The 19,086-nt window shown below is 46.2% G+C and overlaps 1 protein-coding gene across 1 annotated transcript in view; it reads right to left on the reverse strand.

Annotated features, from left to right (window-relative positions):
• Window positions 1-19,086, reverse strand: part of LOC134346871 (contactin-associated protein-like 5) — a 1,673,098-nt gene that overhangs the window by 985,621 nt on the left and 668,391 nt on the right. The window contains exon 6 of the mRNA XM_063048676.1: window positions 13,348-13,532. Coding sequence (XP_062904746.1) covers window positions 13,348-13,532 — 185 coding nt within the window. The remainder of the gene's footprint in view (window positions 1-13,347; window positions 13,533-19,086) is intronic.

Consider the following 19,086-nt stretch of genomic DNA (forward strand, 5'->3'; position numbering starts at 1 on the left):
GGGGAAGGTCAGGAGACAGGCAACACAGCGGAGAGGAAGGTCAGGAGATAGGTAACACTGGGGACAGGGGCGGTCGGCAAGTAGGTAACACTGGAGAGGGGAAGGTCAGGAGATAGGTAACGCGGGGGAGGGGAAGGTCAGGAGATAGTTAACACTGGGGAGACAAAGGTCAGGAGATAGGTAACACTGGGAACGGGGACGGTTAGGAAATAGGTAACACTGCGGAGGGGAAGGTCAGGAGATAGTTAACACTGGGGAGGGGAAGGTCAGGAGATAGGTAAGACAGGGGACATGATGGTCAGGTGATAGTTAAGACTGGGGACGAGGATGGTCAGGTGATACGCAAGACTGGGGAGCGTAAGGTCAAGAGATAGGTAAGACTTGGAAGGGGAAGCACAGGAAATAGGTAACACTGGGGAGGAGAAGGTCAGGAGATAGGTAACACTGGGGACAGGGCCGGTCAGGACATAGGTAACACTGGGGACAGGGGCAGACAGGAGATAGGCAACACTGCGGAGAGGAAGGTCAGGAGATAGGTAACACTGGGGACGCGGACGGTCAGGAGATAGGTAACACTGGGGACGGGGCCGGTCTGGATATAGGTATCACTGGGGAGTCAAAGGTCATGAAATATGTAACACTGGGAACAGGGACGGTCAGGAAATAGGTAGCACTGGGGAAGGGACGATCAGGAGGTATGTAAGACTGGGGACGAGGATGGTCAAGAAATAGGTTAGACTGGGGAGGGGAAGGTCAGGAGATAGGTAACACTGGGGAGGGGAAGGTCAGGAGATAGGTAAGACTGGGGAGGGAAAGATCAGGATATAGGTAGGACTGGGGCAGGGAAGGTCAGGAGACAGGTAAGACTGGACAGGGGAATGTCAGGAGATAGTTAGGACTGGGGACGAGGACGGTCAGGAGATAGGTAAGACTGGGGAGGGGAAGGTCAGGAGATAGGTAACATTGGGGACGAGGACGGTCGGGATATAGGTAAGACTGGTGAGGGGAAGGTCAGGAGATAGGCAACACTGGGGACGGGGACGGTCGGGAGATCGGTAAGACTGGAGACAAGGACGGTCAGGAGATGGGTAAGACTGGGGAGGGGAAGGTCAGGAGGTAGGTAAGACTCGGGAGGGGAAGGTCAGGAGATAGGCAAGACAGGGGACATGATGGTCAGGAGATAGTTAACACTGAGGACGAGGATGGTCTTGTGATACGCAAGACTGGGATGAGGAAGTTCAAGAGATAGGTAAGACTTGGGAGGGGAATGACAGGAGATAGCTAACACTGGGGTGGAGAAGGTCAGGAGATAGGTAACACCGAGGCAGGGCCGATCAGGACATAGGTAACACTGGGGACGGGGGCAGTCAGGAAATAGGTAACACTGGGGAGGGGAAGGTCAGCAGATAGTTAACACTGGGGAGGAGAAGGTCTGGAGAGAGGTAATACTGGGGAGGGGAAGATCAGGAGATAGGCAACACTGCGGAGAGGAAGGTCAGGAGATAGGTAACACTGGGGACGCGGACGGTCAGGAGATAGGTAACACTGGGGACGGGGCCGGTCTGGATATAGGTATCACTGGGGAGTCAAAGGTCATGAAATAGGTAACACTGGGAATGGGGACGGTTAGGAAATAGGTAACACCGGGGAGGGGACGATCACAAGGAATTTAAGACTGGGGACGAGGATTGTCAGGGGATAGGTTAGACTGGGGAGGGGAAAGTCAGGAGACAGGTAACACTGGGACGAGGACGGTCAGGAGATAGGTAACGCTAGGGAGGAGGACGGTCAGGAGATAGTTAACTTTGGGGAGGGATGGTCAGGAGGTATGTATCACTGGAGAGGGGGAAGGTCAGGAGGTAGGTACCACTAGAGAGGGTAATGTCAGGAGGTAGGTACCACTGGAGGGGGGAAGGTCAGCTGATAGGTAAGACTGGGGAGGGGAAGGTCAGGAGATAGGTAACACTGGGGACGAGGACGGTCGGGAGATATGTAAAACTGGACAGGGGATGTTCAGGATATAGGTAAGACTGGGGAGGGGAAGGTCAGGAGATAGGTAATACTGGGGAAGGGCAGGTCAGGAAATAGGTAACACAGGGGCCGAGGATGGTCAGGAGATACATAAAACTGGAGAAGGGATGTTCAGGATATAGGTAAGACTGGGGAGGGGAAGATCAGGAGATAGGTAACACTGGGGAGGGGAAGGCCAGGAGATAGTTAACACTGGGGACAGCTCCGGTAAGGAGATAGGTAACACTGGGGACGGGGACAGTAAGGAAATAGGTAACACTGGGGAGGGGAAGGTCAGGAGATAGTTAACACTGGGGAGGGGAAGGTTAGGAGAGAGGTAATACTGGGGAGAGGAAGGTCAGGAGATAGGTCAGACACGGGAGGGGAAGGCCAGGATATACGTAAGACAGGGGACATTATGGTCAGGGGATAGTTAAGACTGGAGACGAGGATGGTCAGGTGATACGCAACACAGGGGAGGGGAAGGTCAAGAGATAGGTAACACTGGGGAGGAGAAGGTCAGGAGATAGGTAACACTGGGGAGGGGAAGGTCAGGAGATAGGTAAGACTCGGGAGGGGAAAGTCAGGAGATAGGTAGGACAGGGGACATGATGGTCAGGAGATAGTTAAGACTGGGGACGAGGATGGTCAAGTGATACGCAAGACTGGGGTGGGGAAGGTCAAGAGATAGGTAAGACTTGGGAGGGGAATGACAGGAGATAGGTAATACTGGGGTGGAGAAGGTCAGGAGATAGGTAACACTGTGGCAGGGCTGGTCAGGAAATAGGTAACACTGGGGAGGGGAAGGTCAGCAGATAGTTAACACTGGGGAGCAGAAGGTCTGGAGAGAGGTAATACTGGGGAGGGGAAGATCAGGAGATAGGCAACACTGCGGAGATGAAGGTCAGGATATAGGTATCACTGGGGAGTCAAAGGTCATGAAATAGGTAACACTGGGAACGGGGACAGTCAGGAAATAGGTAACACTGGGGAGGGGACTATCAGCAGGTATGTAAGACTTGGGACGAGGATTGTCAGGAGTTAGCTTAGACTGGGAAGGGGAAGGTCAGGAGATACCTAACAATGGGGACGAGGTCGGTCAGGAGATAGGTAACACTAGAGAGGAGGACGGTCAAGAGATAGTTAACTTTGGGGAGGGGAAGGTCAGGAGGTATGTATCACTGGAGAAAGGGAACGTCAGGAGGTAGGTACCACTAGAGAGGGGAATGTCAGGAGGTAGGTACCACTGGAGGGGGGAGGGTCAGCAGATAGGTAAGACTGGGAAGGAGAAGGTTAGGAGATAGGTAAGACTGGGGACTGGAAGGTCAGGAGATAGGTAACACTGGGGACGAGGTCGGTCAGGAGATACGTAAAACTGGAGAGGGGATGTTCAGGATATAGGTAAGACTGGGGAGGGGAAGGTCAGGAGATAGGTAACACTGGGCAGGGGAAGGTCAGGAGATAGTTAACACTGGGGACAGGGCCAGTCAGGAGATAGGTAACACTGGGGACGGGGACAGTAAGGAAATAGGTAACACTGGGGAGGAGAAGGTCAGGAGATAGGTAACACTGGGGATGGTGCTGGTCAGGATATAGGTAACACTGGGGAGTTAAAGGTCATGAGATAGGTAACAATTGGAACGGGGACAGTCAGGAAATAGGTAACACCGGGGAGGAGAAGGTCAGGAGGTAGGTAAGACTGGGTACGAGGAAGGTCACTAGATAGGTAAGACTGTGGAGGGGAAGATCAGGAGATGGGTAACACTGGGGAGGAGGACGGTCAGGAGATAGTTAACATTGGGGAAGGGATGGTCAGGGGGTATGTATCACTGGAGAGGGGCGAGGTCAGGAGGTAGGTACCACTAGAGAGGGGAATGTCGAGAGGCAGGTACCACTTGAGAGGGGGAAGGTCAATAGATAGGTAAGACTGGGGAGGGGAAGGTCAGGATATAGATAAGACTGGGCAGGGGAACGTCAGGATATAGATAAGACTGGGGACGGACATGGTCAGTAAGTAGGTAGGACTGGGGACGGGGACGGTGAGGTGGTAGGTAAGACTGGGAATGAGAACAGACAAGAGATAGGTAACACTGGAGAAGGGGAAGGTCAGTATATCGTTAACACTGGGGAGTCAAAGGTCAGGAGATAGGTAACACTGGGAACGGGGACGGTTAGGGAATAGGTAACATTGGGGACCAGGACGATCGGGATATAGGTAAGACTGGGGAGAGGAAGGTCAGGTGATAGGTAAGACTGGAGACGAGGATGGTCAGGAGATAGGTAAGGCTGGGGAGGGGAAGGTCAGGAGATAGGTAAGACTGGGGACGAGGATGGTCAGGAGATAGGTTAGACTGGGGAGGTAAGGTCAGGAGATATTTAATACTGGCGAGGGGAAGGTTAGGAGATATGTAAACTTGGGGACGGGGACGGTCAAGAGATAGGTAAGACTGGAGAATGTGAAGGTTTAGAGATAGGTAAGACTAGGGAGGGGAAGGTCAGGAGATAGTTAAGACTGGGAAGGGGACAGTCAGGAAATCGGTAACACTGGGGAGGGGAAGATCAGTAGATAGGTAAGACTGGGGAGGGGAAGGTCAGGAGATAGTTTAGATTGGGGAGGGAGAAGTCAGGAGGTAGGTATCACTGGAGAGGAGGAAGGTCAGGAGTTAGGTACCACTGGGGAGGGGAAGGTCAGGATATAGTTAATACTGGGGAGGAGGATGGTCAGGAGGTAGGTAAGACTGGGTATGAGGAAGGTCACTAGATAGGTAAGACTGTGGAGGGGAAGATCAGGAGATGGGTAACACTGGGGAGGAGGACGGTCAGGAGATAGTTAACATTGGTGAAGGGATGGTCAAGGGGTATGTATCACTGGAGAGGGGCGGGGTCAGGAAGTAGGTACCACTAGAGAGGGGAATGTCGGGAGGTAGGTACCACTTGAGACGGGGGAGGTCAGGAGATAGGTAAGACTGGGGAGGGGAAGGTCAGGATATAGATAAGACTGGGCAGGGGAAGGTCGGGATATGGATAAGACTGGGGACGGACATGGTCAGTAAGTAGGTAGGACTGGGGACGGGGACGGTGAGATGGTAGGTAAGACTGGGAATGAGAACGGACAAGAGATAGGTTACACTGGGGAAGGGGAAGGTCAGTATATCGTTAACACTGGGGAGTCAAAGGTCAGGAAATAGGTAACATTGGGAACGGGGACGGTTAGGAAATAGGTAACATTGGGGACCAGGACGGTCGGGATATAGGTAAGACTGGGGAGAGGAAGGTCAGGTGATAGGTAAGACTGGAGACGAGGATGGTCAGGAGATAGGTAAGGCTGGGGAGGGGAAGGTCAGGAGATAGGTAAGACTGGGGACGAGGATGGTCAGGAGATAGTTTAGACTGGGGAGGTAAGGTCAGGATATATTTAATACTGGCGAGGGGAAGGTTAGGAGATATGTAAGCCTGGGGACGGGGACGGTCAAGAGATAGCTAAGACTGGAGAATGTGAAGGTCTGGAGATAGGTAAGACTAGGGAGGGGAAGGTCAGGAGATAGTTAAGACTGGGAATGGGACAGTCAGGAAATCGGTAACACTGGGGAGGGGAAGATCAGGAGATAGGTAAGACTGGGGAGGGGAAGGTCAGGAGATAGTTTAGATTGGGGAGGGGGAAGTCAGGAGGTAGGTATCACTGGAGAGGGGGAAGGTCAGGAGGTAGGTACCACTGGAGAGGGGGAAGGTCAGCAGATAGGTAACACTGGGGAGGGGATGATCAGGAGATAGGTAAGACTGGGGAGGGGAAGGTCAGGATATATTTAATACTGGGGAGGGGGATGGTCAGGAGGTAGGTAGACTGGTGACGGGGACAGTCAGGAGGTAGGTAATACTGGGGATGAGGACGGTCAGGAGATAGGTAGGACTGGGGACGGGGAAGTTGTCTGGATGGGGGAGAAGGACAGAATAAGCTGCTGGAAAGTGATAGTTTGTAGAGGTAAAGAGCTGAAGAAGAAAGAACCTCATCGGAGAGGGCAGTAGACCTTTGATAAAGGGGATGGCGGAGCGGATTCAGAGCACGATGATGGGCAGGTGAGTGTGTAATTAGAATGAGGAATGGAAAAGGAGTGGGGAATAACTGGAAGTTAGAAAAATTGATGTTCATGCCAACAGGTTACAGGCTACCCAGATGGTATTTCTCCTCCACCCTGAGGTTGTCCTCATCATTGGAGAAGAGGAGGCCATGGGCAGATATCAGTATGGGAATGGAAAATCAAATTGAAATGGAGAGCCTCCAGGAATTCTTGCCTTTTGTGGCAGGCAGAGCAGAAGTGCTTGACAAAGCAGTTCCTCAATTGGCACTAGATCTCACTGATAAAGAGGAGGCTGCACTGTAGGTGCATGATACCATAAGTGACCCTAAAAGACTCACAGCTGAAGGATTGTCTTAGCTGGAAAGACTCTTTGTGACTCTGATTGAAGTAAGGGAAATGGTACACAAGCAGGTATAGGGAAATGGTAAGGGAGATGGTACACAAGCAGGTAGAGCACTTGTCCTGCTTGCAAGGATATTTATTTTATTTATTTAGAGATACAGTTTGGAACAGGCCCTTCTGGCCCCTCAAGCTGCGCTGCCCGGCAACCCTGATTTAACCCTAGCCTAATCACAGAACTATTTACAATGACCAATTAACCCACCAATCGGTACGTCTTTGGACTGCGGGAGGAAACTGCAGCACTTGGAGAAAAAACACGCAATCCACGAGGTTTATGTACAGACTCCTTACTGAGGACACTGGGATTGAATTTTGACCTGTAACAGCTTTGTGCTAACTGTTACACTACCAGAAGTGAATATATGGCAGGAGGGGTCTTGAGTCTTATTTGTTGTTCCAGGTTTCAGCACCTGCGGTTTTTTTGCTTTTTAGAAAACTCATTGTTTCTAATGAGGGATGAAAGTGTATAGGGACTGGACATCCATGGTGAAAATGAGATGATCAGACCCCGGAAACTTGAAGTCATTAAAAAGATCAAGAGCATGTGAAGTGTCACAGATGTAGGTGCAAAGGGACAGAACCAGAGGGGACAAAATAGAGTTGCGGTACGCAGATACAAGTTTCGTGAGGCAGGAACAAGCAGAAACAATGGGTCTAGCTGGACAGGCGGTTTATGGATCTAGGGTAGAAAGTAGAAATGGGAGGTGCATGGTAAGGGAACTACAAGGTTGGTGGCAGTGGATAGGATCTCCCCAGAGGTCATTGGGGAACTTGTGAAGCTGACCAGCAGCAAGACAAAATTTATGCTTTTAATACCCATGTGAGAAACGTCACAATCATTGTTAGTCACTGTCTTCCCAATTGATTTTGAGTTTTGAAGCAGTGTGGGAGACAGTGAATCTGAGCTGGGTTGGGGACTGGCCCCTCCCATCAGAGCTGACCTCCAGTGTTTGCTCAGTGGACGACAAGCTGAATTGTGTTTTTCTGTAGCTGCACTTGTGTGAGATGAGGAATTGCTGAGTTCTTGTTCTTGCAGAAATGTGGCTCCCAGACAACACCCTATGCCTCTTGGGGTCTTGTGCTATACATTTTTTTTGTGACTGTATGTTTTTCTAATATTGTAACTATATGTGACAATCGGGAGGGGGAGAAGATGGCGGCGCGACACAGTGCAACGCAGCGCGCGCGGCTGCTCCGGTGAATGATATCTGTTATGTGTCAAGTAGGGTACGTGCACAATTCTGATTTGATGGAGACAGACGTGAGAGTACAGAGGAACATCTGGAGAAACTTCTGAAATGCCCATTTTGCTGCCGCTGCTACTGTGCGGTCTGGAATCTCCAGAGGAGAAGGCCCTGAATCCTCGGCTTTGCTTGTTTTGGTAGCCAGGGTGAGGTCGAAGGCTCTTGGCAGAGGATGGCGCTCGGGAGGCTGTATCGGAGGGGCTGGTCAGAGGCCCGAAGTTTTCAGACAGACAGACTCAGTATCGGCTGTGGTCGGGTGCTTCCAATTCATCGGCAGTTGTTGGTGCCTGGAGGTTTATGGCAGGGAGCTGCTCCCTTTTGCTGCCTGCTATTGGGGACTATTGGGAGTCGATCGGGACTTTGAGACTTTTTTTTTACCGTGCCCATGGTCTGCTCTTTATCAAATTATGGTATTGCTTTGCACTGCTATAACTATATGTTATAATTATGTGGTTCTGTCAGTGTTAGTCTTTGGTTTGTCCTGTTTTTCTGTGATATCCCTCTGGAGGAATATTGTATCATTTCTTAATGCATGCATGCATTTCTAAATGACAATAAATGAGGACTGAGTGTCCTCATAATCTAATCTAATCTAATGTGGCTATATATGCTACATGCTGTGTCTTACTGTTCTGCACCTTGGCCCCAAAGGATTGCTGTTTTGTTTGGCTGTATTCGTACATATGGTTGAATGACAATTAAACTTGAACTTGAATTTTAAAAGGAATACAAACAATGAGAAAACATATCTCTTCAATCTCTTGTGCCTGCTTCATGATTCCCAGTTTCCCCTTTGCCTACCACCAGTCTGCAATCCTGAGCCTCTCAGGTCCCACATCAACTCTTGGGTCCTCAGAGACTCCAACTTCCTCACACCCCACTTCCCTGAACACCCCCACCCTCCCCTCTTTTCAGACACTACCAGCCCCCTTCCCCCGCTCCGATCCCATCTGTCATCTGAGCCAGGTTTTCACAGTTCCCTCCAACCTTCCCTTCTCTGAGTCCTCAGTAAAAGGCTCACCTTTGTCCCTCTGCATCCACACCTCAGTGAGTTCCATGCCTGCCATGACCCTGAGCAGTTCTGCCACCTCCATCTTCATGTCTATTTCTATGGCAAGGATTCTCAGATGACCCCCTTCTCCCACCTCGGCAGTGATCCTAACCTCACCATTAAATCCACAGATAAGGGGGGTGCTATAGCAGTCTGATGTACTGACTTCTAACTTGATGAGGCCCAGTGACAACTCTTAAATGCCTCCTTTTACTCACCCTTTGAACAGGACCCCACTAAGGAGCAACAGGCCATTGTCACCTGAACTATCACTGACCCGGGAATCTCCCAGCCACTGCCACCAACCTCTACCAGACCCTATACACCTCCAATAGTCCACCAGGAGGGCCTTACAGCTCTTTACTTCTTTGTTGACAACAGCCCCAACTAGATCCCCTCCACCATCACTCTCCTCCATCAGGCGGAACTGGTCCTCATTCTCAATAATTTCTCCTTCCACTCCTCCCACATTCTTCAAATGAAAGATGTAACCATGGACACTTCTATGGGTCCCAGCTATGCCTGACGTTTTGTCGGCTACGTGGAACAGTCCACATTCCAAACCTACACTCTTCCTACTCTGTGTTGATGACTGCATTGGTGCTGCTTTCTGCACCCGTGCTGAGCTTGTCGACTTCATCAACTTTTCTTCAATTTCCACCCTGCCCTTACATTTACCTAGTCCATTTCTCACATCTCCATCCCCTTTCTTGATCTCTCTGTCTCTATCTCTAGAGACACCAATATCTTTGAGAAACCCACTGAATCTCACAGCTATCTGGACTATACCTCTTCCCACCCCATCACTTATAAAAATCCCACCCCCTTCGCTCAGTTCCTCCAGCTCTGCCACATCTGCTCTCACAATGAGGCTTTCATACCAGACTGAAGGAGATTACCCTCTTCAAACAAAGGGGCTTTTCTTCTTCAAACAAAGGGGTTTTCAATCTTCCACATCAATGCTGCCCTCACTAACATCTCTCCCATTTCATGTACATCTGCCCTCACCCCATTGTCCTGCCGCAATACCCAGAATAGGGTTGCTCTTCCACTCACCTACTACCCCATTAGCCTCCACATCCACCACATAATTCTCCGTATCTTCTGCCATCTCCAATGGGATCCCACCACCAAGCACATCTTTCTTTCGCCTCCGCTTCCCGCATTCCACACGAGTTGTTCCCTATGCAACTCACTTATCCATTCGTCCCTCCTCACTGATCTCCCTCCTGGTACTTACCCTTGCAAGCAAAACAAGTGCTAGACCTGCCCCTACACCTCCCCCCTCACTACCATTCAGGGCCCCAAATAGTCCATCCAGGTGAGGCAACATTTCACCTGTGAGTCTGTTGGGGTCATATACTGTATTTGGTGCTCCCAGTGTGGCCTTCTGTATATTGGTGATACCCAATGTAGTCCCAATGTAGTGCTGTAATGATGCCACACACAGGCTGGAGGACCAACACCTTATATTCCATCAAGGTAGCCTCCAGCCTGATGGGTTGAACACCGATTTCACGAGCTCCACGTAATTTCCCACTCCCCCACTTCACCATTCCCCATCCCCATTTCCCTCTCTCACCTTTTTCCTTACCTGCCTATTACTCTCCTCTGGTGCTCCTCTCCCTTCCCTTTCTTCCATGGTTTTCTACCCTCTTCCCTCCTCCTCTCACCCTTTATCTCTCTCACCAATCAACTTCCCAGCTCTTTACTCTACCCCTCCAGGTTTCATCTTTTATCTACCACCTCCATCTTTTTGTTCCCCTCCCCTTCCATCTTATACTGACTTCTCATCTGCTTTCCAGTTCTGATGAAGGGTCTTGCCACAAAACTTATTTATACCTTTCCATAGATGTTGCTGGCCTATAGAGTTCCTCCAGCATTTTGTGTGCGTTGCCTTGGATTTACAGCATCTGCAGATTTTCTTGTGTTCGTTATTTCTTTCTTTCTGTATTTGCACAGTTTGTTGTCTTTCGCAATGCCCAAGTTGGTGTGATTTTTCAATGATTCTATTATGGTTATTATTGAGTATGTCCACAAGCAAATGAATCTCAGGGATGTACAGTATATGGTGACATATATGTACTTAGAGGTACTTCGTGCTTTGTCACTGTGCTTGTGGTGGACCTCAACATCTTGTGGTTCTCATGAATTTCAGTTACAGCATGGAGATCTGGTCTGTTCTGTCTGGTTGCATTTCAAGCTTTCAGAGATTTTCTCTTCAGATTTTCCTGGTGGTGAGACTTCCACTCTTTGAAGGTCACTTTGTCCAAGTTAGCTGTAGGGAACTTGGATTGACGTGGCAGCATTATCTGTCCTTTCTTGCAACATGAGTAACATTCTGCTGTGTTGGAGGTGAATATCTACAATTGTATTGACAACAAGGTTTTGTGTTGCTTGCACCCACAGGTAAGAAGTTTATTTAGGATCTGAGCATTTGTTGCATGCCAACAATAAACTTTCATTCTGCTTCTGCCTGGTCCCAAATGAATTTCACTGGTATTTTTAACTGTACAAGCTCAAACAACAGAGTCAACAAACTTCAGGATTTTGTTTCAATCTGCTCTTCATTCAATCCACAAACACGTATTGTGCATGCATTAAGAATTCAAAGGAACAATGCCTTGATAAATTCAACATATTTGCACACTGTTTCAAATGCTCTTTGTGCCATGCGAACAATTTTGATTAGCTATAATGCAGAATAATCCTACATTTTCTGCAGAACTTTTGTAAATGCAACAATCTTCACTGATGTTTGGATTGCTGGAAGTGTAAGCATGTCATATGTATCAGAACCAATTACAATAACCTTATTTGATAAAGTGTGTGACGACAATACACATAAAATTAAGATGTTTGCTGGCCTGGGTTAGCATCAGTGACATCAGCAAGTGGTCTGCCACCTGCCCTCAGGGGAAGGAGAGATAAGGAACAATGGAGCAGCGTCTGGAGATGTGTAATGAAGGGACGTGGGAGAGAGAGCTGTCTGGAGCGGCTCCCCCCTTTGAACCCTGAACTGTTTGAAGTGATGGACAGGCGATACCCCAGCAGGGGGATAAAAAGGGACCTGTTTGCTAAGGCAGGACACACACGACACCCGAGGTAACGAGACCCTGGAAGCGGTACGCCTCTCACGAGTCGGTGAGAAGTATCAGACAACACACAGGGTGGAAAGGTACGATCAGCGGGAACCCGGTGTGTGTCCGCCCTTGCCTGGGTGCCGGGTTCACTGCAGAGGATCGACCGCATCTGGAGGAGGGGTCACAGTCGGTGACCTCAGGTGACATCACCAAGGACCCGCTCAAAAGCTGTTTGTGAGCCAACTCGCCGGTCTGTGAGTGAAGCCGTGTCTGAATGATCAGTTGTTCCTGTTCTCTCTCTTCCCCCACGTTGTCCATCGCCATGGCAACGATTACTGCGAACTGAACTACTAAACTGGACTGAACTTTGAGTCACTTTGAAATTTGGTCATTTACCCCTAGACAACGATAGAGCTTGATTGATGCTGTTATCTTAATTCTGTGCACATGTGTGTTTATCATCGCTGAACTGTTGCATTTATTATCCTTTTGATTACTGTGTTGCTTGTTTCTTTAATAAAACTTTCTTAGTTCTAGTACTCCAGACTCCAACTGAGTGATCCATTTCTGCTGGTTTGGCAACCCAGTTACGGGGTACGTAACAAGTGATAAAGTCATGAGGGTATCTGAGGAGAGACTCCTGAGTGTGTGACCGAGAACAAAGGGAGACACTAAATCTGAATGAGATGGATCACCTTGTATCTTATTGGTTGCATAGTGTGCATGTATTGAGTGCTTCTGCCACAAACAAGAGAAAATCCGCAGATGCTGGAAATCGAAGCAACACACACCACATGCTAGAGGAACTCAGCAGGCCAAGCAGCATCTATGGAAAAGAGTAAGGTCGACTTTTCGGGCCAAGAGCCTCAACAGGACTGGATAAAAAATGAGGAGTCAGAGTGAGGAGGTAGGGGGAGGGGAGAAAGAAACACAAAGTGACGGGTGAAACCAGGAGGTGGCGGGGGCGGGATGGGTGTAGTTGGGAGGTTGATTGGTGAAAGGGATATGGGTTGCAGAAGGGGGAATCTGATAGGAGAGTACAGAGGCCACGGAAGAAATAAAAAGGGGGAGGAGCATCAGAGGGAGGTTGGGTTACGATCTTATAACCATTTTTGCAGGACAAAGAAGTGGACTGGAAAAATACCAACACTACCCATCCTGCAAAATGCCTTTTCTAAAAGCTTCCATCTGGAAACCACTATAGGGCTAATAAAGCAAAAAACACACTATCTTAAAAGTTTCTTCCACATCTCCCACCCTCTGTCTATCTATTACCCACTTCATTGCACTGTAAACATTTAAACCACTTTTTATAATGTTGTACACATTGTAAATACCTGCTGGTATTTATGTATATAATGTCAATGTGTACGGTGAATAAAGTTGTTCCTTGATTGTCCCTAGTTCTAGTCTTGTCTACAATACAGAATAGATCTTGAATGATTTCTTTTTAATGTTGATTTATTCTTCACAAGTCTCACCTCATAATCAATATCCAGGTAATCAATCTCTCCTTTGGTTCGGAAGTGCTGTGTGTGTTTATCCACAGTGAAGTTCACCTGCTTGTTGTACCGTTCAATTGTAATGGAGTGCCAGTGCTGGTCGTCCAACAAGCTGCCCAGTGTGACCGAGGTGTGACCACTGATGGAATGTAACTTTGTCTCTCCTGAAATATACACAGCTCACTTTACAGTTATACTGCCTTAATGAAACAACTAAGCATTCTTTTGAAAGGAATTTTTGAAGCTAGAGTCTCAGAAACTGAAATCGAGCCGAGCTATAAAAATGTAAACTGAAACTGTGAAATCAGTAGCGAACATTTGTCTTTAAAAAAAATTCAGACAGTAAGCTGTTCACCTGAAACATTGAATCAGACAAAGAAAACAGAATCTATTCATTAAATCAACAGGTCTTGAAAAACAATGAGATGTCAACCTGATCATTCTGACTGTACAGACCTTTGAAGGAGCATTTCATTTAGTCCTATTGATCCACTCTTTCCCCAAAGACTTACTTCTCATATCTTTCCATGGTTGTATTCCATTCGTTTTTGCATTTATTATTAATAATACTTCTCCTATTCTTAGAGGCAAAGCATTCCTGATCACAATCACTACTGTATGAAAAAAACAACTCTGCTTATCCCTCGACAGCTTCTTTTCTGCTGTTTATCTTAACTCTATCCTCTGGCTATAAAAGGTATTCCCAGGGCAAACAGTCCCCTCATTTGCAACATCAAAATCTTTCTGAAATTATCAAATCCTCAAGAATCTTTTCTGCTCTGAAAATAACCCTTTCTCTGCTCAGTCCTCAATTTTTAAGATTCTTATTACTGTTACCATTCTAGTAAATATCTTGGTATCTTTCACTAATCTTTGATACCCAGCACAGGGTGAAACACAATTCATAGAAACATAGAAACATAGAAAACATAGAGCACAATACAGGCCCTTCGGCCCACAAAGTTGGCTGAACATGTCCCTACCTTTGAAATTACTAGGCATACCTATAGCCCACTGTTTTTCTAAGCTCCATGTACCCATCCAAAAGTCTCTCAGAAGACCCTATCGTATCCAGCTCCACCACCGTTGCCGACAGCCCATTCCATGCAATCACCACTCTCTGAGTAAAAAACTTATCCATGACGTCTCCTCTGTATCTACTCCCCAGCACCTTAAAACTGTGTCCTCTTGTGGCAACCATTTCAGTCCTGGGAAAAAGCCTTTGACTATCCACACGATCAATGCCTCTCATCATCTTATACTCATTAAAGCCTATCCACATTTTTTAATAAATCAACCTTGTTTATGTGCATGAAGTTTCAATAATCAAAGTCAACTATCTTGTTCTATTTTAAAAAGGTTAGTTTTATCTACTGATATTATGCATTGAAAAACTTGAAACAGGGAACTCTCTAGAGTCCTAAAACCACTTTACAATTTTGTCATTAAGTCAAAATTATCTCTTCTCATCCTTGTTCTGAAATAAATCACATCATAATTCATACAAAGTTCCATTTATTTTATTCAGAACGTATTTTCTCCAAGATTTTTCTAAATATATTCATTGTTAACTATTTCTGCATTCACTCCGTTCCCAACAAAATGCCAAAAATCCAACCAACTTTCTTGTGCTATAATTCTAAATGTTTGCCTTTGATATTATGTCCTCCTCCAAACAATTCCATCCATGTTCCTTCAGAGTTTGGTAAAAACCTCCCCATCACCCGCTTAAGATATTTAAACATATTTTCACTTATCATGTCTACTCTTCCCACAATCCACTTTCCCAAGTTGTTACTTACTTCACAAAAAGCATTATACAACTGAAGTTGTCACTACCTAGAAGGCATACTGCATTTATTCAACTATGATATGCTGACAGCAGCCCCGTTAATCAACCACCTCCATCACCAGAAAGGATCCTTGGTCCACCATCATGTACAACGTCCTTCTCCAAGCCGCAAACCATCCTGATTTTGAAATAAATCCCTGTTCCCTCATCATCATCCATTTAACTTGGTGCCACAGTAGCAAATTATAGCTTGGAGCATCAGAGTTTGGAGTTCAATCCTAGCGTCTCTGTGACGGGTCTCTGTACGTACTCCTCGTAGAATGCGTGTGTTTTCTCCAAGTAATATGGTTTCCTCCCATGGTCTAAAGACATACCAGGCAGGGTAAGTGCTCATTTCCAAATTGTCCCATGATTTGTTAGGACATGATTCTTAATGGGGGTAGCACCAACTCCTGCAAGGAGGGTGGTTACATGTCTTAAGGGGGCGATTGGGGAAATAGAAGTCATTGGGATGGGGATTCAAGATTCTTAGGTGTGGCAGTAAATGGCACCCTAACTTGAAGCATGAGTAGACAAGGCACTTCCGAAAAAAAGGATGAGACACTGGAACACAGGAAGAATCATAGTTCCGCAGGTGGTGAGCACTCATCTTTACTCATGGAGTAAATGAGGTGCTCAAGGAATGTAAAGAATGTAAAAAGAATTTTATGAAAGAAATTAGAAAAGCTAAAAGAAGATACGAGGTTGCTTTGGCAAGAAAGGTAAAATTAAGTCCAAAGGGTTTCTACAGTTATATTAATAGCAAAAGGATAGTGAGGGATAAAATTGATCCCTTAGAGAATCAGAGTGGACAAAACAGATGGGGGAGATATTGAACAATTTATTTTTTTCGGTATTCACTAAGGAGAAGGATATTGAATTGTGTAAGGTAAGAGAAACAGGTAGGGAAGTTATGGAGACTATGATGATTAAAGAAGAGGGAGAACTGGCACTTTTAAGGAATATAAAAGTGGATAAGTCTCCAGGTCCTGACAGGATATTCCCCAAGACCTTGAGGGAAATCAGTGTAGAAATTGCAGGGGCTCTGACAGAAATATTTCAAATGTCATTAGAAACGGGGATAGTGCCAGAGGATTGGTGTATTGCTCATGTTGTTCCATTGTTTAAAAAGGGTTCTAAGAGTAAACCTAGCAATTATCAGCCTGTGAGTTTGATGTCAGTGCTGGGTAAATTGATGGGAAGTATTCTTAGAGATGGTATATATAATCATCTGGATAGACAGGGTCTGATTTGGAACAGCCAACATAGATTTGTGCGTGGAAGGTCATGTTTGACAAATCTTACTGAATTTTTTGAAGAGATTACTAGGAATGTTGACGAGGGTAAAGCGGTGGATGTTGTCTATGTGGACTTCAGTAAGGCCTTTCACAAGGTTCCACATGGAAGGTTGGTTAGTAAGGTTCGATCGTTAGGTATTAATATTGAAATAGTAAAATGGATTCAACGGTGGCTGGTTGGGAGACGCCGCAGAGTAGTGGTGGATAACTGTGTACACAACAGGAATACTGCAGATGCTGGAAATTCAAGCAACACACTTAAAAGTTGCTGGTGAACGCAGCAGGCCAGGCAGCATCTCTAGGAAGAGGTGCAGTCGACGTTTCAGGCCGAGACCCTTCGTCAGGACTAAGGGTCTGACAGTAAGGGTCTGACGAAGGGTCTCGGCCTGAAACGTCGACTGCACCTCTTCCTAGAGATGCTGCCTGGCCTGCTGCGTTGACCAGCAACTTTTATGTGTGGATAACTGTGTGTCAGATTGGAGGGCGGTAACTGGCGGTGTGCCTTAGGGATCTGTACTGGGTCCAATGTTGTTTGTCATATACATTAATGATCTGGATGATGGGGTGGTAAATTGGATTAGTAAGTATTCATTTGAAACTCTGCAACCTCATCCAACCTTACCAACCAATGAACATTATTGGTGATCCATAAATTAGCAAACAGGGTACCCAACAGTTCCCCTTGATTCGTAGCATGGATAAATACCTATGTTGCAACCTCTATGAGTCTGAAGGTGGTGAAGCCTTGAATTCTAATCCTGCTAAGAAACAAAAACTACAGAAAGTGTGTCAATACAATGCTACGTACCTGGAGTATGGTTTTATTCTGTTCCTGTCAGATCAGCAACACTCAGTGTGTCTTATTTGAAATACTGTATTGTCTAATGAAGCCATGAAATCAAGATTGCAATAACAGACAGCCTGAAAAAGTTACTTATGGTATTACTCAATTCCAGAAGTTGAAACGAGCTTTTGAAAAGCATTGCACACTGAAACCATTTGCCAAGAAAGCTAACAATGACCTTGATAGTGGTCTCGTTGCTTCTTATAACATTTACAAGCTGATAGCAAAGTGGGAAAAATCTCATACAATTATAACCATATAACCATATAACAATTACAGCACGGAAACAGGCCATCTCGGCTCTTCTAGTCCGTGCTGAACTCTTACCCTATCCTAGTCCCACCGACCTGCACTCATCCCATAACCCTCCATTCCTTTCCTGTCCATGTATCTATCCACTTTAACTTTAAACAAAAACTTAGAACCTGCCTCAACCACTTCTGCTGGAAGCTCATTCCACACAGCTACCACTCTCTGAGTAAAGAAGTCCCTCTCATGTTACCCCTAAACTTTTGTCCTCTAATTCTCAACCCATGTCCTCTTGTTTGAATCTTCCCCACACTCAATGGAAAAAGTCTAACCACGTCAACTCCATCAATCCCCCTCATAATTTTAAACACCTCTATCAAGTCTCCCCTCAACCTTCTACATTCCAAAGAATAAAGACCCAACTTGTTCAACCTTTCTCTGTAACTTAGGAGATGAAACACAGGCAACATTTTAGTAAACCTCCTCTATACTCTCTCAATTTTATTGACATCTTTCCTATAATTCGGTGACCAGAACTGTACACAATACTCCAGATTTGGCCTTACCAATGCCTTATACAAATTCAACATTACATCCCAACTCCTATACTCAATGCTCTGATTAATAAAGGCCAGCAAACCTAAAGCTTTCTTCACCACCCTATCCACATGAGATTCCATCTTCTGAGGACTATGCACCATTATTCCTAAACCCCTCTGTTCTAAAGCATTCTTTAATGCCCTACCATTTACCATGTATGTCCTATTTTGATTAGTTCTACCAAAATGTAGCATCTCACATTTTTCAGTATTAAACTCCATCTGCCATCTTTCAGCCCACTCTTCTAACTGTCCTAAATCTCTCTGCAAGTTTTGAAAACCTACTTCATCAACCACAACACCACCTATCTTAGTATCATCTGCATACTTACTAATCCAATTTACCACCCCATCATCCATATCATTAATATATCAAACAACATAGGACCCTGTACAGATCCCTGAGGCACACTGCTACACACCGTCTTCCAATCTGACACACAGTTATCCACCACTACTCTGGCGTCTCCCATCTAGCCACTGCTGAATCCATTTTACTACTTCCATATTAATGCCTAATGATTGAACCTTCCTAACTAACCTTCCGTGTGGAACCTTGTCAAAGGCCTTACTGAAGTCCATATAGCAATTCACTTTTTTACCCTCATCAACTTTCCTAGTAACCTCATCAAAAAATTCAATAAGATTTGTCAAACATGACCTTCCACGCACAAATCCATGTTGGCTGTTCCTAATCAGATCCTGTCTATCCAGAAAATTATATATACCATCTCTAAGAATACCTTCCATCAATTTACCCACCACTGACGTCAAACTCACAGGCCGATAATTGCCAGGTTTACTCTTAGAACCCTTTTTAAACAATGGAACCACATGAGCAATACGCCAATCCTCCGGCACCATCCCCGTTTCTAATGACATTTGAAATATTTCTGT

This window comes from Mobula hypostoma, chromosome 5, assembly GCF_963921235.1.
Source record: "Mobula hypostoma chromosome 5, sMobHyp1.1, whole genome shotgun sequence".
Lineage (NCBI taxonomy): Eukaryota > Metazoa > Chordata > Chondrichthyes > Myliobatiformes > Myliobatidae > Mobula > Mobula hypostoma.